The 21529-nt window shown below is 35.3% G+C and overlaps 1 protein-coding gene across 1 annotated transcript in view; it reads left to right on the forward strand.

The window, feature by feature from the left end:
- The window catches only part of LOC128992936 (sine oculis-binding protein homolog), a 57004-nt gene extending 38991 nt beyond the window's left edge, over window positions 1-18013 (forward strand). Inside the window, exons 4-6 of the mRNA XM_054416682.1 lie at window positions 15866-15994; window positions 16030-16270; window positions 16636-18013. Coding sequence (XP_054272657.1) covers window positions 15866-15994; window positions 16030-16270; window positions 16636-17743 — 1478 coding nt within the window. The 3' untranslated portion in view covers window positions 17744-18013. The remainder of the gene's footprint in view (window positions 1-15865; window positions 15995-16029; window positions 16271-16635) is intronic.
- The last annotated feature ends 3516 nt before the right edge of the window (window positions 18014-21529 follow it).

Consider the following 21529-nt stretch of genomic DNA (forward strand, 5'->3'; position numbering starts at 1 on the left):
ATCCACAACATTGAGCGGAGTCATCAGGGTTTATTTTATACTAGGTGAAACCCGTCGAAATCGACGGTTAGGGGCCTCCTCGTTTATATGGTCGTGTAGCTTCATTGGCAACAAATAATGTAAATGAGATAGCAATGTGGCATATCCTAAGCGAAAAACATACTGTAAATTGGTTGTTACGTAAATATTGACATTTACATGCATTGTTAATCAACGTATCTTATAAAGGATTTAAAAGGAATATGACCTTTCTGTCATGACAGTAGCTGCTTAAATAGTATTTACTCTTACAGCCAAAATATCGTGTTACTTTCAATGATGTTACCAACCCAGTGAGCCACGGTCCGTAATACAAGACCAAACTGCAAATAATTTGTCAAAATAGGTACCATTTTAGGCAAGGTTTGTGTGTTTGGATGTTATTAGACACGTTAAGAGCACACTGAACTTCTTCTGCAGATGAATAACTGTTGGAGAAATATAAGCCGAATCATAAATGTCACAATGCGAGTTTGACTTTTTTCGTTAAGCTAGTAACATTCAAAGGACCTCGAAGAGTTCAAGAAAATAACATTTCAAAAAATAATTCCTTTGGACAATTCAGTAACTCTCAATAAGTGTTTGTTGTTTAAAATACAATTTAAAAATTAACAGTTTTTTCATAAAAAACAAAAATTATTATCCACATGGCCAAAATGTAAACAAATCTGTGGAGGGATCTTTAAAGGCTTCTGGGGCAGAGCCCTAAGGGAATTTACTTCGTTTTTCTTTTGATAACTCATCTACAGACCAAGACCGTTCTTTGGACACCTCTACCAAGTTTCTACGCCCAGTCGTTCTCTTAAATTAGCGGAGGAAAAGTTTCTAATTAAATAATTTAGATTCCCCCATGTTAATATTATGGGAGAAAACCCAACTTAAATGGAAAATCCAGTCCAAACTAATAAAGATTTCAAACAAATAAAAACACTTTGCAAAACTACAGATCAGGGCCATTCTTTTGACACTTTAATCATCAAAATCGGTCCAAAAATGAGGGAGGAGTTCTGTTTACAAAAATCGGCTTAGCGTATTATATATATGGATGGATGGATTGTGTTGACCTGGTCCATCGAGCTTTATAATTATTCAACCTACCATTTTAAGTAAAGACTTAATTTTCATAGAGATAAATATGTAGAGGCAGTTGTATGTAATAAGTGGGATTAAAAAGGTGTTGTAATCTAAGAAATATTCAGGTAGACTTGGTCAGACTTAACCCGCTGTTGTCAAAACATTGTTGTAAGACGAGAGGGACGAGAGGGTGCGCTACCCTTTCCCGGCGGTCATTGCCACTGTTTCTGAGAATTAAAGGGAGGCAGTAGCAATGACCGCTGAGACGCAACCCCTCGGCTTCCCAGAGAAGAACAAGAGCTACTGTATGTTTTGACAACAGCGGATTAGGCCTGTCCGGTATCTGCGCGATGATGGACGCAAACATTGTGTGACGTAGCTAGAATTGGAACACCCTGGAGAAAAAATAAAACATGATACACAATTTTTAAAAATGTTTTGTTAACAAGCACAAAAAAACTTCTCAAAATTGTTTTCAATTCACAAAACTTAAATGACATACCAGTAAAATCAGTTCAGATAAAATTTTGGCACTATATTTTGTCATTTTTCGATCTCTGATGATATTGTGATATGATCTGAGGACTTATATACTATTATGAAATTTATAATTTATTACGAAATAAAAGTTTAATTCATTGTTCAGGACTTAAAAGACTCCATTTAAAACAGATGATTTACACAATTGGCAGTACATGTGGGTGATTGCGCCAGTGAATAACCGTGCGTATGATATAAAAAATCATATCAGGCTTCCGGTCTTCCTATTCTATGACAAACAATTTTAAAAGTAACTTTCGGTCCTTACATGGTATATACTTTGTGGCTGATTAAAATACCCCCTCCGCACATTTATTCCTTGGGTTTTTTATATTTTTTTGTAAATAGTTTAATATGAATTAAAACCATATTCCAAATATATTATATGTACTTATCTTTTCTCCAACCTTCAATAATTATATAATCCTATAGATATATTTTGGTCTAAGACGAACCTTCAGTGCAATATCGGTTTTCATTTAAGCTATTAGTCATTCCAATCGGACGAGTTCAAGCAAAGGCAAGGTGAACAACCTACATAAAAATTATTTTCTATAAAGTTTGTCTATGATTTAAAATCAATTGCTCCAGTATTGTTTATGTTTTTGACTCAAAATAACCATTGAATTACAGTTTTTAATTTGATTGTTGAACTATTGATTGTTAGAATCAGCTAAGTTCAAAACTCTACTATATCAAGAAACAATATTAAATAAATTAAAAATCATAAATTTGATCATTTCTAGGATATGATAATTATTTCGACACTGCCGAGCAGAATGGGTCTTTTAGTAAATTCATATTTTATTTCCCGTGCATCGCAGAGAAAATCTACACAAACCTTTTAGAAATATATTTTCCTGTATATGTGCGGAAACCCTATATAAATAAAACAGGCTCAAAAATAAGTACAAAAAATCTGTAAAAAAAATAATACCTCCGCTGCAGCAAGCCTGAAGTCTAAGCGAATTCCCATTTACTTGAACTGATTTTCAATTAGGTCTAAAAATGCATTTTTAGCATTCAGTTTAGCGAGTAACTAAGTTTGCTGCTACAGGGCAACTAATAAAGTGTGTATTTTTAGAAAAATAATAATATCTCAGTATATAATAAATAAATTTGCCAAGTTTGGTCAAAATATTTCTATAAACAAGCAACTACAACATTTTACAATATTCTTCGTAAGAATAACATAGGAAATTTCAGATCATATTTTTATAAATTTTCTCTGTACAATAACTAATAATTGTACAAAAATACTTAGATATACTGATTTTTTTGTGTTTTAAGCTCTCTAAAGAGGTCTATAGACAATTTGGGAAATTTTGTGTCTTGAGGAACAAAAATGAGAAAACCCAGATTTTTAGCGGAGCGGAGCTCTTATACGTCGACTCTTATAACAGTTAATAGTAAACAGTGATTAACAGTTAAATAACAGTCAAACAGTTAACAGTTATATATATTTTTTTAAGTAACCCGTTTTATTAACAATATGGATTGGTTTGTTAGTTCGGGGTTTAAAAGAACAGAACGACGTTGTTTTAATGCGAACAAATTTGAAGTGTTTACATGGTAAGACATACAGCTTTTTAAATAATAGTATCTTAGTCGGTATTGTGTTTTTTTATGCGATAGGCTTACTTGAGAAATATTGAATTTATAATATTAGCATTCATAAAATAATTAAGTACTATGTACCTGTTGCTCGAAATCTAGCAATTGTCAAGTACCGTTGTTATAAAGGCGTTATTTAAAACTGCAGTAACTACAGTCAAAATTTTCGATTTTGATAGAGAAAGAAAAACTCAAAGTTTGTATATTTGTATTAACAAGAATACCTTTTACTTAAGTCAGGTAAATGCATCCTTTAACATTTAAAAGTCTATTCTTGAACTTCCCAAGAGTTATGTGTTCAATATGTAAGATACGTTTTTTTCAGTGCTGTTTGAAAGCTTATATTTTGGAATATAAGGTTTAATTTTTAATTGAATAATAGTTTTAATCTGTTGAATTACATGGATTATAAAAATTAAATATATATTTGAATTTAATGATTGTAGTAAGCTAAAGTAAAGGAACTTAATTTTAATTTAGCATGAAACGTATTTTTTTCTGACATATCTTGTAGTTTTTTTTTTATATATTTAACTAGTTCATTTTTGTGTTTGAATGCAAGAAACAAATTTCTCTCGTGGCCATAGAAGGCCTAGTGGATAATAATTATCAATTCATCCAAATACACTATGAGCTATTTCAATATATGTTCAATTAATTGGTCAAATGTCTAACGGCGTCTTAAAAATTTAGTCTCAAATGTAACATCTGTTATGATCTGGAATAAGTTTATATTTGGCACTAACATGAAAAATTTTAATCGCAAAAGGTCGTTTTTATTTCCTCAGGCACAATGACTGACTTCTATTTAAGCTGAGAGCATGCAATGTTGGCTTAAACTAAAATTTATGTAACAGTGTCACTGAACTTTTTATAAAATCTCCTACATTGGAAAATGTCCTAACTGCATTTAGATTGCAAATATTTTATTTTCTTCTACTTGTTGCAGTATACAGAACCAACCTAATGTTATTTGGTTCTAACTACCTTTATTTTAGTATTATTTTATTAATTTGTTAGATTTTTTAGTTTTATTACCCGGGTGGAGCCTGCGTGTATCATCTAGTTAGTGAAGATTAAACATGCATAATTTATAATGTATTTTATTATTTGTTTATTATTTATTGTAACATATACAATTATTTGTTTTCAAGCATGGTAGCGCCGATAAACCAAGTGGAGAAATCCTATTATGCGTTATAAGAAAACGTAAACAGATGGAGCGGGGTGGCAGGTAGTCGGGGTGACACGTTGTCGCGAGTGTACGAGGTGACTGTTTGTCGTAAACGGCAACGACAGATCGTCACCTGGGCCTAGAGTAGGTGACGGGTAGTCGGGGTGACACGTTGACGCAAGCGTGCGAGGTGACAGGCAGTCGTCTCTACACACGACAAACAATCACCTCCAGAGAAGAGGTGACAACTAGACGAGGTGACACCTAGACGGCATCGTTATATTTTTACGAGGTGACACGTTGTCGTCTGTGCCCAAAATACCGAGGTGATGGGTTGTCGGGGTGACACATAGACGGCGACCCACTTAATGCGTACTTTAAAGAAAAAGCCTACTACTCGCTGAAGGAGTATTTTGATGACGATTAGGCCTAGGCTGAAGTACGCCTGTACACAGTCTCAGTGTTAAATATAGGTTTGTTAAACTTGTAATTGTGTATATAGTCAAGTATTTCATGTTTTTATTGACGCCATCAATCCCCCGTGGGGCAAAGGATGAAGAACCGGTAATAAGGGATAATGTTGGTAAATGATCATTGAAACTGTTATTTTAGATAAACTATACTTCCTTACACATTACAATTAATTGAATTTGAACTGTGTAAGTAGACTTCACATACAACTGCTCTCTGGATCTTATTTAGATGTGTTTCACATGGGCAACGTTTAGTGGGCTGATGTCGAATAAATTGGTTGTCTATTTTTCTTATTAATGATAGTTTGATGATACCGTATAATAATATAAAAATTCTGCTTCCAAATTAAATCGGTAAACCTCACTAACAATACATTCAATTACTTTTATCGTAATATGTTGTTATAAAATGTTTTCCTGAATGCTTATGTCACCGGCCACCGTTATTATGATGCAACAGGTTGCTACAACCACGTAGTTCGCAAGGATGTGGCATACAAGAAGGCGGTAACACACACACACACACGCACAGTCTCAGCTCTAAAACCGTCTTACTACCACCTTATAATTATTATCAACTCCTCCTCTGGCCTAATAACAGACGCTACTTCCACAACTACTCCGGTCACTGCCTTCTTGTCGGCAACTCCCAGAAAATTGTAGTCCCCCCCTCCCCCCCCCCCGGGATATCAGGTGCTGGCTAGTGTGCAACCGCAAGTGTTAAAGAGTCCTGGAGAAAAAGTTTGGGGGACACTGAAAATTGTACAGTGTTTAAACAGAAGCATTGGCTCATTGGCATTTTCTGGGTTTGTAAAAGAACTTTAAACGTGTATTGTTGTACAAAATGAATATTTTATAAGTAACAGAATTATTTCTATTCGAGCCAACAAATGCTTCCCGTAAAAAACTATTCCATATAACATCGAATGTTATCGAAACTTTTCGGTTGAAATATTCTGCAAGCTCAGTGGTTGAATTAACAACATAGGTACCAAAGCACCGGCAAACCAAATGTGACCAAATTGGCACGAACTGTTTGGTCTAGACCATCGATATACAGATTTTCGACTCAAGCGTACATTAACGATTATTTTGTAATCTATAATATCAATGGAAATTGGTGTTTGGGAATTTGTTGGTGGATATTTCATTTGTTGCTAAGTAATTGCAAACAAAAAAACGTTATGTATATAAGTTGGTTTTCTTAGGTGCTAACTGATAAGAAAATGTAGATTTTTAAAGATTAATCGTGCTAATCTAGACATACTAAGCGCATGATTGGATTTCTAATAACAACAATTAGAACAATTCGATTAACAACTTCTAATAATAAAGATAGTCACTAGTATATTTTTCTTAGTTTGAAATATTAGTTTCATAATGTAAGACTGAATTACTTACATAGGCCAAATTTCGTCAGCTCAAAAAAAGGTTCACAAAGCACCAAAAGCAAAAAGCACACCCGTAACACAATAATACCTATTCCAATGTAGTTTTCATTAGTATAATCGACAGAAATAGTCGAACGCTCGTATTTCTTATTAGGTAATAAAACTAATGAGTGATTCAGTCACCAGATACCGAGGGGGGGGGGTAGAGGGGGTGTAGAGTGACAAGGATACGAGACTCCGCAGTTCATCCCTCCTTGTCACACTAAACCTTCAATCCTCGTCATTATTGAAAAACGATACTTGTCTTTCATCAGTGGGTTCTTTGTATCAAGTCAGAATCGGCAACCTGATACACAAGCGGTCCTGCCGTGACGTCACTGTACGGCTTTGGTTTTAATTAAATCTGGATTAAGAAAATAGTTAAATAAGTACTATATCAAATATATAGACAGGGGTACTTTGGTATTATACCGACCACACCGATAAATCGACTTCCAAATAACATTTTATTAATTAGTTTGAATAACAAAATCTTCCAAAACTAACCTAACTTAGCCTAATCTAACCTAGCCATTCTTAGGTTATGTTATGTTAGGTTAGGTTAGGTATAATTATTAGGTGTGGTCGGTATAATACCAGAGTACCTATACAAGCAAGGGATTAGGCTGTTTAATCTATCTATGATACTAGGTGATATAATACTTATATTATAGTAAATTGGCAATTTGATTAGGGAAATTAAGAACATATCAGCATTGACTTTAAATAGCCGAAAATTGACTTTACTTCTCAACCTATTGTACCTGAAGCTTGTTTGAATGTAAATTTTCACAACGGATTACATTAGAATGCTTTTATGTGGAATAAAAGTGTTCTATGTTTTACAGTGGATTTGACAGTGTAGTCTTTTCTCTTTGATTTTGAATACACATGGAAAGCGATAATTTAAAGATGGAACGTTTTATCGTATACGTTGAAAAGTGCGAGTACTGTATTATTATCTCTCAGCCGACTACCATTGACTTTATAGATTGACTTTACTACCTACAGTAAAATCTAAAGCAGAAGTCTGTATATGTGTTTTGAGTCTGGCGAGTAAGCTGGCTGATTCAATTTTTGTCCTCTTTTTAATCGCTTCTTTTTATCGTAAACAAAATATAGAAAATAACAAACCGCCCTCTGCATACCAGACTGAACTACCCTGAACATTTTCTTCAACCGATCCTAAAGAATATTAAACCTAGGGTGGAGTATGTTAAGCATATGAATATATATATTTGCTAAGATTATAGGGATGTGAGGACAATTTTAAGTTGTATAAATAAGTTGTTAACATTTTATAGTACTGATCTTAGATGTTGACTACATTTTTCGTCGATTTTATGACAATTTTCGTAAGCTTTACTGTTTGGTTATAATCAGTAACAAACGATATTTTACAAGGAAATGTCATTCAGTTAAAATCAGTTTTACGTTAGTAAAACAACATTTCAAATCATCATTTCTACAAGCTTACCCTGGTCGGATATAAATACAAGATTGCGCAAGGCCAAAACCGAGTCTGAGAGTTTTGGAAACTTAAGAACAAGAGATCGATAAGTAGCCACAGGCGGGATAGGGTTACACGTTGGCACCGGGCGGTAACTCTGTACCAGCTTCTTTCGTTACGTACCCCAAAATACTCCGCTGTAGACACGTGTAAACCAACCCCTCAACAGCATTCGTAGGAGCGGGTGTCGAGTGTCCGGCCGGCAACTGTGAAATGCGTTCCTACCAGTGCTGTTTGTGAGGTTCGACTAGAGGAGTGGTAAACAAATCACTGTGAAAAGCTGCTAGAAATAGTATTTTTGTTTTGGTGAAATTTCAAAAGCCTAAAATGAAACGAATATTGTATAACAGAAATTGTTTATTTTACATAGCAGCGGGATGGGAGGTGACCTATTATTTTTTGGGGTAAACCAAGAATATAAGAACAGAAACGGTATAGATCATAAACATAGACATAATCAAATGACGCCACTGTTGAGCGAATGTCCATAATAACCGTAACAGCTGGTTTGGACGTTTTTAGACAGTTCCATTTCATCAATAAAACCATGTTTACTTTTGGCTCAGTGACATAATTTGTTTATGTTTATTATCCATGCCGTTTATGTTTTAAAATCCGTGGGTACAACCCAGGGCTACAGATCTCTAGCCCTGGGTACAACCACAGTCAATGGTGCAGCCACGAATACTAGAAGAATACCGATATGGATCGTAAACATAAACAAATGACGTTTTAGCATTAACTAACATATGGTTTTATTTACTTTTGGGCCAAAAAGTCATTTGTTTATGTTTATGGTGCAAAAACTTCATTTGTTTATGTTTATGATCTATACCGGTATTTTTCTAGTATTCGTGATTGTACCATTGACTGTGGTTGTACCCACGGATTTTAAAACATAAAGGGCATGGATAAAAACATAAACAAATGACTTTTTGACCCGAAAGTATAAACACATCCCTATACTAATAGCATTAATTAACATATGGTTTTAGCGAATTTCCCATATAGGGAATAAGCTATTACCGTAGTACTCATGGTAAGACCTGGACGCGGGACCGATTTTTTTTTCGTTTTGAGGTCCCTAGAGGCCAAAAACACCATCAGTTCAAATTCATATATATATATATATATTTATATATTTATATATTTATATATATATATATATATATATATATATATGTGTCCGTCAGCACGATAACTCGAGCAAAAATGATCCGATTTTGATGAAATTTGGTACAAACGTGTAAACGTACGTTTATTCGAACGAGTTCGCAATCCAGCATGATCGGACCATGGGAACGGGGGTTTACTACGGGGGGTTTTATGGGGTAAAAATAGGTTTTTCCCATTTTTGACCCAAAAAACATAAAATTTAGCAATTTCTTTCCAAACCATTTTGTAGAGCTTAAAAAAACAAATAATTTAGTATATTGAAGCGTTATTATGCGCCTAATGGTTACGGAGAAAATTCCAACAAATTTTAAATTTAAAATTCCCATGTTATTCTTATGGAGAATAAGTAAACTGTTGTAGTTTGCTTGTTTGTGAACATATTTTGATCAAATTTGGAAAATGTTTTTATTTCTTACTAACTATTCACATTTTACAAAAAAAAACAGTTTTACCCTCCCTGATGCAGCAAACCTAAGTACTTGTTAAACTAATTCTTTTTAAATCAAGAATAAATGTTATATTTTTAAGTAGACATTTCAGTGTAAATCCAATCAGTCAAATGGAAATTCGCTTAGTCTGCAGGTTTGCTGCGGCGGGGGTATTGTTAACTTTAGGGCAGAAAACGTCATTTGTTTATGTTTATGATCCATACCGAGTCTTTTCTAGTGTTCGTGGGTATTGGTAACGACCACGGCTCCACACCATGATATTACAGTAACACCATGGTATTAACCACAACATGAATGGATCGCAGCCTATTAGAACGGCCCTGACCCCACACAATTGAATAGACCGAGTGAACTTATTAAAATAGATATTGGTTCACACATTTGATCCAATGTTCATATAAATCTGACAAACTGTGATATATGCAGTGTGTATATGAATGGTGTAAATGAACTTTTTGGCTTCTGTAGACCCTAAACAGAGTGTCAGACCTAGGAATTACAATTTAAAATTACATACAACTACTTTCCTTCGAGGAATTTTATAAATAACTAGCTGGCCCGACAGACGTCGTCCTGTCCTAATGTGGTTTTATGTCAAATGCTAGTTCATTTTCAAGATGAGCTCGTTCGCATGGCTCAATCACGTCCTGGTTGAAGTTCGTTCGCTACGCTCACTCACCTTTAGGTTGGAGCTCGTTCGCTGCGCTCACTTGCCTGCAGGTTAGCTCGTTTGCAACCCTAACTCACCTCCAGGTTGAAGTTCGTTCGCTACGCTCACTCACCTTTTGGTTGCAAATTGGCTGTTGTCATAAATAAAAAAAAAATAATAGTGCTGCACCCTGTTGGTAAACCTATTACATTTTTAATGCTATTCAACATCACAGAATCAAATTGTTTAGTTGAATCAGCTGTTAAGATTCTTTAATTCCATTTAAATATGAGTACTCATAAGGTTAACTTGGGAAACTCCAGAGCCACTGGGGCGGAGCCCTTTTGACGGATCTGCACCAAACTTCACACAAACCATCCTTGAATAATGCTTAATAATGCCTGAAAGTTTCACTACAATCTGTCGAGCGGTTTAAGAGTCCATAAAGGACAAATAAACAAACAAACAAGTATACAAACAAACATACATTGGATTTTATATATATACTAGCTGACCCGGCGAACTTCGTATCGCCTAAGTTTTAGGTTTCCCCTAAGACAGACCGATGGAAAGAAAGTACCGTTACGTTTAATTTTCAAGATGATCTCGTTCGCATCGCTCAATCACGTCCTGGTTGAAGTTCGTTCGCTACGCTCACTCACCTTTGGGTTGGAGCTCGTTCGCTACGCTCACTCACCTTTAGGTTGGAGCTCGTTCGCTGCGCTCACTTGCCTTCAGGTTAGCTCGTTCGCTACGCTCACTCGCCTCCAGGTTGAAGTTCGTTCGCTACGCTCACTCACCTTTTGGTTGCAAATTAGCTGTTGTCATAAATGTAAAAGAAATAATAGTGCTGCACCTTGTTGGTAATCCTTGTAACTTTAATGCTATTGAACATCATAGAACAGAACATGACCATATGTTAAAAAATACATTCGTACCTTTAAACACGACACCCCCAATACAAAGAACCACATTTATTCCGGTTGATTTTTTCCAAAACACTTTATGCCAGTATAAATCTTTGCAAAAGTCCAGAATTATCCTCCACCATTACTACGACTTCACCAATCTAATGCGAAGAATGACGTTGACAAACGTGGTTTTTTGTAACGGAACACCCTTAATTATTTGCGAAGGACGAGCGTCCAGCGGGATTTAAACAGAGACTTCTCCCGTTACTGGATAAAGACTAAAATCATTAGTATAATGAGTATCTGATATCGGAGTCGATCAGCTGTGCAATAATGACTGTCTGAGATGCCGAGGGGTGGGGGAGGGGGAGGGGGAGGACATATGAAACTGACATCCCAACCCGCCTTGTCATTGTAAACCTTTTCTTCGTCCTTCGCAGAACAACGGCACAACGCGCAACTACTGTTACAGTCGAGTAAACATTTTGGTCTGTCCAGTGTAGAATTTATTCTCAGAGTAAAAGGAATGTCCTTCTAAAATAGGTGTAGATTTTTAGGTATTTTATGATAATGCAGTTTAATGGCATTTGTTTACACCTAACCTAACCGGTACCATAGTTTTATGATTTTTAGATTACTTAGTGTTGTAAGTTGGATTGTGGTACCAACACCTTAAAAAAACATAGACTCTTTCGTGGTTTTTATACATCTTCAAAATAATTGAAAATGTGTTCATTAACTTTTTAAATCTGTAAAAACTACTGAAAATACGTGCAACAATGTTATGACATCGTGGACCGTGGTCCTTTTATGCAGTTACCCCCAAGATATTACCTTAATGAGACTAAATTAATTACAAAGTTAATTATAAGACACAATTGTTGTACTCTATGGCACAGTAATAGTAACACCAGTTCCACAGTCTAACCATTCAATAATCAAAAAATCGACGTGAGGATCTAAGAATCCAAAATCACACCACAATGTTAAGCCGGGATCACTACTGGTTAATTATTTATAGTAAGTAAAGTATTGTACCTGTCATGTGGGATGAATGGTTTTTTACTGCTAGGTATAATTTAACTTGTACAGTACACTAGTACAGTGCAACACACACAATAACAGAATGTGCACACAAAATATAATGCACCACAATTGCGCTCGATTTCAAGAAACCCACAATAAAGTTTTGTGACATTTTAAAGATTGTGTATTGCCAATTTAATTTAAAATTCGTCCATTACCAAGGTCTGGTGTGATTTAATTTCGCAGATCTTATCAGCATCCCTGACCTACAGAGTACAAAATCCTTTATCCCACTTGGCGATGGCTCAGTTTCACGTGTTTTGCTCCCCATATTTTCTTATTTCTGGCGCCTCCCCAACTACTTACACCACCAATCCACACAGGGATACAAGACACTGATCGTCGATGAAAATAGCTTAGACAAGAACACTCTAAACTAACGTAAAATATCACGTGGAAAAAGTAATATGGCATTACAAAAATTTTCAAAATTATAATCCCTACATAATTTAGGGTTCATGAAATTATCACCGATCGCTTACTGTTGTGGAAATAAGTATATTTATCATGCATAATTTTAATTGATATAAACATATTGATGAAGTTGCCAAATGAAAATGCATTTCTTTGAACGCAGTTCCAGACATTCTAATTATTCATTTTAACTTGATCGTAAATTATTTTCGGTGAGTTGAGAACTCCCAAACGCTGCTCCAGGTATACACATTTTTAGTCTCGTAGGGATATCATCAATTGTGTAGGTAAATCAGTTATAAGTAGGTAATTTCAAAGGAGGGGATCAATTTCTTTGGCTACAGTTTGCTCCAAAAGATTACCGCAAGATCAATTAAACGACTAAAAACTTACTTCGAAAGAAAAGTTTGAAAAAAGCGTTGTACTTTTTGTTTTAAGTATTCAAAAAGTTATAAATAAAGATACTCATTTCTGACATTATCATGTTTAAACCAACATTGCACAGTTCAAATACATTTTATGACGTTGCATGGACATTAGGTTAAATGAGTAAATGAGATTTACAGCTAATTATCGGATTCCCTTTATTGGCATAACTCACAGTGCAGAGGAAATCCAGTTTCCCTACATAATAAATAAACAAAGAGTGATCGGCTTTAGCAGAATGCTAATTAAAGTTTTTGCCGTCGGGAATAATGGGCGTATAGAGTGCGCGCAGATCGGGTGTCGCCGACGCGAACAAATTGAAATACAACACCGCATCGAAATCGGATCTCGCGGCAATTAAAAACTCTGCTAATGGCACGACTCAAACTACACACCGGCTGTAGTTAGTTTGAATAACTTTAGTTTCATATCAGCTGCTCGGATATCCGTTACAGCTGATCGTTACAGTGTTGCCAACTGGGAAGTGTGACCAACATTTGAAAAGTAAAAATACATCGAGTATGTTATATTACAAAAAGTGATATTTTAGAATAGAACAAAATTGTTATCTGTGTATGAGAAGTGAAGTATTTTGGGTTTCATAATGGATTATAAATGAATATTAAATTTAAAATTAAGTTTGTTAAGATCTACTACCTACTTGTGTAAGGTTAAATACGAATCATTGTGTGAAATATTAAGTCTGATTGAATCAGACTTAATATTTCACACAATTTATGTATCATTACACTTTGATAAGTTAATCTGTAAATAATTACTTCTTATCATTGAACTCAAAAGGGGGATTCTATATAATCATGGACATTGGAGGCTGTAGAATTGGATTGGCGAAGTCAGTCAGTCAATGGCATCATTTGGGGGGAGGGCTGAGGGGATGTCTGCCCAGTGCCCCCTGGGGGTCGCCGGAATTTTATCCCCCTGGGCAAAGCTGACGTCACTATGACGTAGGAACCTGAGTGGCCAAAAGTTTGTTCGCGGCCGGAATTTTACCCCCGGAATTTTACCCCCCGTAATTTTACCCCCGGATTTTTACCCCCCGGAATTTTACCCCCTGGCCCATCTTAGAAATTGAATGATTGATTTTCTTGTTTCTGTTTGTAATTAATTGTAAACATTTCATTATTTAGTAGCCTATCTTTATTTGTTTATTTTGTAAAGAAATGATCGAAACAATTATCATTCAGTTGATTGTTTATACGTCATATTAACCAACTGTTGGCTTCAAAGATCGAATCCTAATACTAGAATCTCAAAATAAAAATTAAAAACTTGTTCGATTAGTTAATGTTACAAATAAATTAATATACAGTAGGCTACTTAATGATAAAATGTTTACTATTAAATTAAAACAGAATGAAGATAATTAATCATTCTCACTAATTTTTATATCTGGCCAGGGGGTAAAATTCCGGGGGTAAAAATCCGGGGGGTAAAATTCCGGGGGTAAAAATCTGGGGGTAAAATTCCGGGGGGTAAAATTCTGGGGGGGTAAAATTCCAGGGGTAAAATTCCGGGGGTAAAAATCCGGGCCGTACACTCTAGGTTTTTATAATTTGATGTGTTCTGATTAAATTCACAACCGTGAAAATATATGTTTAATTCCGCGTTTAATCCATCGAACTGATGTCGCGAAACTCAAAAGTTCGCGGCCGGAATTTTACCCCCTGGTTTGTGACGTCACGTTTGCCCAGGGGGTAAAATTCCAGGGGGATAAAAATCCGCTACCCCCCCCCTGGTTCCTGGATTAGAGAAAAATATGCTGTTCTAGCAATTTTTCATACTTTTTCCTTTTGTACATTTAAAATATGCTTAAACCCCGATTTTTTGGTTTCAAAATTGCTCAATCTTTTAAGAGAGGGCCCTGGACCCCTCTCTTTGGATAAGGGCCGGCTGCACCCCCTCAAGGATTTGGTGAAATGGCCACTGCAGTCAGTGAGTCAGTCAACTATAGCATTGGGTTAGACACTTACTAAAGTAGCTATCCATCTCATAAAACATATGAGGAAAATTTATCCTGGATAAATTTGCTTTATTTTACTCCTTTGTTGGTTTCTTGGAAGCAGAACTCACTCTACTTACTCAATCTCTCAAACAGAAGAAATGGTCTAAAATCATTGAATCGGTGCTTAACTAAAATATTATTCAAAAGTAAATAATATTTTGTCAATGGTACAGTATAAAATATAAAAATGCAGTGGTAAATACGGTGGTAAAATATAATTATTGTTGAATTAAGTTACTGATGGAGTGCACTGATTACTGATTATTGTTAAATAAACAAGATTTTTATTTAAACTAAATTGAAAGGAAATCTTAATGTGAATCATGTAATTTTTTAAGTCTTTCTAAAGACCAAAAGGAATACTCAGATTTTGATAACAGCACCCTCTGTGAGTGCCTTATTGCCTTGGAGTATGATCAATTTGATTTTTTTTAATGCTACAGATGGTCCATACATAGCTTGTCTACTTCAGTATCCAACATTTAATGTTTGTCCTGAAGCCTATGTCATATCCCACCAATTACCAACAGGCAAAAAAAATTCAACCAGAGAACTCTCTCCATTAAATACTATAACAATGGTAGATTTGTTGTCGACCGTGTCAAAAATGACACAACACTACTGTCCACCGTCGTTTCCACACTTGACTTCTGCACAATTGTAGCAGCAAGTCAACACACTTATTACGACAACTTTGCGGAAGTCAAGGCACTCTGAAGTACGTCTATAGACAGTAATGTTGTGTCCTTTTTGACACAGTTGACCCCAAAAGACCAATAATCTACCATTAGTGACTATGAGAGCTTATCCAGGAAGACCTTCTGAGCTGTGCTTCACATAGTGTCATGCCCAAATAACCAACATTGCTGTTTCACAGTTGCAGTTCCCCCGGGATGTCTCTCCTGTGCCTGGTGTCGCAAGGTGGGTCAAGCCAAGCAGTTCACATTCAAGACCTCCACACCTTGGGGCTCCAAGGCGTTCTGTTCTGAGGTGTGCTTCACACAGTGTCACACCCAAATAACCAACATTGTTGTTTCACAGTTGCAGTTCCCCCGGGATGTCTCTCCTGTGCCTGGTGTCGCAAGGTGGGTCAAGCCAAGCAGTTCACATTCAAGACCTCCACACCTCGGGGCTCCAAGGCGTTCTGTTCTGAGGTGTGCTTCACACAGTGTCGGAGAGCGAGCTTCAAGCGCAACAAGACCTGTGATTGGTGCCGACACACCAGGCACACTGTCAACTATGTCGACTTCCAGGACGGCGATCATCAGCTGCAATTTTGCAGGTTGGTGTTTGTGGTGTAGCACCACCAGGCAATTTTAATGTAAAAGCCTTTCTACTCACCCCTAAGTCAGATATATCCGTCAAATCAAACTTTATTTTCTTCATAACTTTTGTAAAAACTTAGTTCATCGCTTAGAAAAATCCGTTAATGTTCCATTAATTATTTCAAGCAAAATTAATTCAAACATAACCACTTTAGTTTTTAAATTTTACAAAAAAATATTTATGCTCCAGCCCATTATTTAATTTAACCCTGGAAGGGTTAATAAATTAATGAATTTTTTTAGTTAATATACTGTAGTATAAATTGCATCAACATGATTAACGTTTTGATCAACAAACAAAGTACATATTTGATTGTTTCAGTGACAAGTGTTTGAACCAGTACAAGATGAACATCTTCTGCAAGGAGACACAGGCTCATCTCCAGCTTCATCCACATCTAAAGGAGGCAGCAGGGGCGTCTGCGGGGGTATCTGCAGGACCTGTGACGGGGCACACAGCCCCATCAGGCTCAACACTCATAACTCCCGAGCTGTGGATGAGAGACTGCCGCTCCGAGTCCCCTACTTCCGACAAGTCTCGGTCACCTGAGAGAATACCTTCCCCTATCATAGAGATAACCACCCCAGTCAAGCCCTCACCTCCCCCATCACCTTGTCAAGACGATGACGACCTCAAACCTACAAACCTTACAGTGTCACCTAAACCTTTACCAATCCCACCACCCTTACACAAAGTGTCCAAAAAAGAAAGTAGTTTCAAGGCGAGGAAAGTTCGAAGTAAGAGATTAAAAGTTTCTGCTCCGATAGTTACGCCACAGGCGGAAATCAGTGCGAATTCCTCATCTCCGAGAAGTACTAATAGCGGTTCTCCTCCCAAAAATCCACCTCCCATGGTGCCTCCTATGCATCCTTACCCACTGCCTAACCCTCTTCTACCCCCTGATCATCCGTTGCATAGACCTCCATTTCTCAACCCAGGATTTTTCCCTCCACCCCACGTTCTTGCTGAGTTAGCTTCTAGGTTTCCTCTTCCGAGGCCACAAATCCGAAAGCCTCATCCAAATAGCAATCTTCCACCTTTGCTTCCCCTCAACAGGAATGTACAGTTTCCCCCACCGTTGAATTTCCCCCCTAACCATCAACCACCTCCGCCTATTGCACCGTCCCTTCTTCCACCCCCTACTCTTATGGTTCCTTACCCTGTACTCATTCCAATTCCTATCCCCATTCCCATACCTATTCCTATTCCAGCTAATTTCAAACTAAAAGAGGAGAAAAGTACAACAGAAAGGTCAGAACCAACACCAGCAGTTGCACCTGTAAACATCAAATTAGAAGCAGAAAGTCCACCTCCGCAACAGGAGACGGGCATGAACTTGTCCATGTCACAACCTCCTAGAAAACGGAAAAGACCTGAAATTCCATCAGAAGAGGAACTTGTTCCCAAACAAAAAATTGTTCCTGCCTGACGTCTATGGTAGGCTGTTATTTACTGTCCTATACATTATGGCATCAAATGAATGTACCAGTATTTTCTGACACAAATTAATCTAAAGATTCTAAACACTCTGTTGATATAAATAATAAGCTGATAGCCTAAGTAAACAATTGGTAAATTAAAGTTTTTTTTTCTATAAAAACCACCTTTCTGTACTACAGTACTTTCACACTGAGAATTTACTTTAGAACATTAAATATCAGCTAAGGTATACACAGTGAAATCACCACACAGTGGACTATTGGATTAAATACTATTGTATTAAAAATAGTCAAAGGTGAAATGGTATTTTTGTAAATGAATGTGGTAAACTCATCTACTTCAAGCATTTCCTTTTTTTTTGTTTCATTTTTTTTGGAATTGTTGAATTTTAATTTCTCTTTTAAATTTGAAATTTAAAGTTAAAAAAGGGTATTGTTAAATACCCTTTTTACCCTTTTTTTTTGTTACTTATTTCAGCAAAAACTTCTAATCGAGTTTATATAGTTTATCCTGGATTAATTGAAACTTCAATTGTGTCAGTAAATAAAAAATAACAATACTAGTGATCTTTTATCTTAAATCACGCTATCAGAGTCATGTTCATGATGTTTCCCATAGAATAGTAATTTTTTAAATAGGAATTGTTAAAGTTACATTAAATTTAATATATGTAAAATATTTGTCCTAAAAACCTCTTAGCTACAATAGTTTTCAATTTCAATTTACCACAGTATTATTTTGAATAGGTAATGAATTTTCTCTTTTAGCCAGTTTTGTAACATGTTTATTTTTTGAAATCTAGTCGTCCATTGAATTGATTTTTCTCCAAACATAATATTCTGAAAATAGTTAAGATAATGTTCGAGTTTCATGAAAGTGCTAAATTAACTGTGATGAGAGGGAATGGAATACAAAGATTCCTTTAACATCCTTTAAAAACATACAACTGATTATAATTAAACTATTTTAAATTTTGGGTTTTAACAAATTTATAACCCTTCAAATTATTTAAATTGGTGCGAATCACACAAAACACTGAGATGGATTAAACAATTTTCCGTACTCATGAAAGTGTAAAATATATGTAAAACTTGTAAGTAATATGTATGTTTTTTTTTTTCAAAAATATTTCTATTCTGTGGACAAGTTGAAGTAAAGAAAATAACTGAAGCGTATAGTAAAGAAATACCAAGCAGAAAAAGTTATTATGAATAAAATACATATATTATGTTGCAATTTCTTTCTTTTGTAAACTTTCCCCCTGTTGTATACTACTAAGCTCTTGTGATGTTTTACAATTTGAGTTCTGTTGACTACCAGGATTGTGCTGTCTCATCTATGTTTCTATGTCAATGTTTTAGATTAGTTTCGCTTATGTACCTGATTGCTAGGTTTACTAGACTTTATTACAACCTTTTTATTATTGTGTTTATAATTAGTGTTACTATATTTAGAAATGTAAACAGTTGATTAAATGTGTTACCTCTTTTTAATGTGTTTTTATTTTAGTATCAAGTAAAATCCTGGGTAATAAGTGGTAAGCGATGTTAAGTTTTGAAACCTTTAGCTCTCTAGTTTCTACTATACTAGAGTCAAAAACTAATTGGGTGACTCTCAATTACTAGAAAAATATGGAATGAGCCACCTTTTATACCCCTATCAAGTATCAAAAATCACAGAGTTAAAAACAAATTAAATACTACCGCCACAGCAACCCTGCAAACCGAGCAAATATAAATTTGTCTGATTGGATTTTTACCAAGATATTTCCATAATCAAGTCATATTAATCCCCTAGGTATTTACATAACATAGATTTGACTAGTGCTAAGGTTTGCTTGTACAAGGAGAAGAAAATGTGCTTTTTTTCAAATAATAAGTAAAATTAATAACAGGCAAACTACAACAGTTTTCATTTTCACCTTAGAAAAACATGAGAATATTAAATGTAAGGTTTTTTAACATCTATCTAACATTTAATAGTACATTAATGTTTCAATGTACAACATTGTATCTTTGTTCAGCTCTGTCAATGGATCTGATGAAAATTGGGAATTTCCATGTTTTAAGGGTATAATTTGAAAATTTGTTTTTTTCAAAATGTTAAAAATCCAGTAACGTTTAATTTCCATAATCCAAAATTACAGGTTCACCAACTCAATCAAGCTCATCCAGCTCTGAACATTCATACTAAATTTCATCAAAATAGGACTAGAATTACTCAAGTTATCATTTTAACCCTTACATAAATAAATTTGAACAAACTGATTTTAGCCTCTGGGGACATCATGATGAAAAAGTAAATCCGTCCTGGGTCAAGGTCTTTCCTGCCACCTACGGCCATAGCTTCTTCTAGGACTTATACAGAAGCACACTCTAAAAAAATGTTCATTCAACTACCGTATGTGCTCTTGATGTAAAAAAATGCTACAGCAAGTATTTTTAGATGGGTTGTCTCTACAGTGTACAATATAGTATATTTCAGTCCTAGTCACAAAAGTTACCCATTTGGGGCGAGATAGTGTTTTAGATACAATGCTGTTTAGTGTTTGTGTGCTCGTCTTCGACTCGCATGGGAAACACTATCGAGCCCTGAAATGAACTTTCGTTACGAGTATTGAACAATAACAATACTCTTTATCACGATGAGAAAAACCACTTCATCAAATTTAAAAAAATGATCTGATTTTTCATTCAGATATTCAGTTGTATTCTAACTTTGTCGATGTCAAGCAAAGTTTTGTTTGTTGTTAGCAAAAGTAATGTTTGTGTCAGGAAAAGTCAGCTGAATACTGTTTTTTTTTTTTTGGTGTATGGAAATTGACAATTTTAGAACTATTATGACGAAAGATATGGAATTTATTTGTAAACTGTGCAAAGGAAGTAAATTTAATTTATTTTATGTTTTCTATGCCAGTGACATTTTCTTATGATTTTAGGGAACAGTCCTAACCCTGTTTTTTTTTACCATCCAAAATCAACATTTCATTAGAACAATTTTCGACTTAGAACACCGTTATCCACCATATTGCCTCTCAAATAAAACCTTGACATTACATGCAAATCCAAACAAAAACATGGCAGATGTCAATCAGGTAGTACTGGATTAAGATATAATTCAACACGATTTACTACTAGGGATGATTATCTTAAATATCATAATACTTAAATGAAAGTTAAAAAATACATTTCGAAAAACCAATAAAACTACAAAGTTGGTAAACCCCCCCCCCCTTATGACAGGGGGTTGACACAATACAAGATGGGGAGGTTCCACCCTTTCCTTGTAGTGCCTGCAGCAGGATTCCAGATGAATGGTCCAACACGCCCTACTCCTCCCCCTTGTACTATGGTAATGATCCTCCCTAGCTCTGAGTGGCCAAACTAATTAAACTCAACTGTAGAGAATTGTCAATTTGACCTACTATTTTAGTTTTTTATCTATTATACTTTAATCAGTATTTTATTGTACGGAATATTTGATTTTGCATTAAACAGAGTATTGTTGTAGTAGAGGTTTATTTATTGTAAAGTCAAACATTACACAGCAAAAAATAACGGATGAGAAATGATTACGATATGTAAAGCCTGTGTAAGGTAGGACATTATAATTTTAGTTCTAACCCTGCTACTAAACTGATTACAGTACATTTAACATTAAGCATTCAACAAATTATTTGATTGACCCCTTTTAGCAGAGTTTAGAAACCAAACCACCTTACCAACAGTCTTGTGACATTTAAGATTGGGTAAATAAAATGAATCTATTACTTAAC

Source organism: Macrosteles quadrilineatus, unplaced genomic scaffold, assembly GCF_028750875.1.
Source record: "Macrosteles quadrilineatus isolate MER2022 unplaced genomic scaffold, UCM_ALF_1.0 Scaffold_4__1_contigs__length_99947679, whole genome shotgun sequence".
Lineage (NCBI taxonomy): Eukaryota > Metazoa > Arthropoda > Insecta > Hemiptera > Cicadellidae > Macrosteles > Macrosteles quadrilineatus.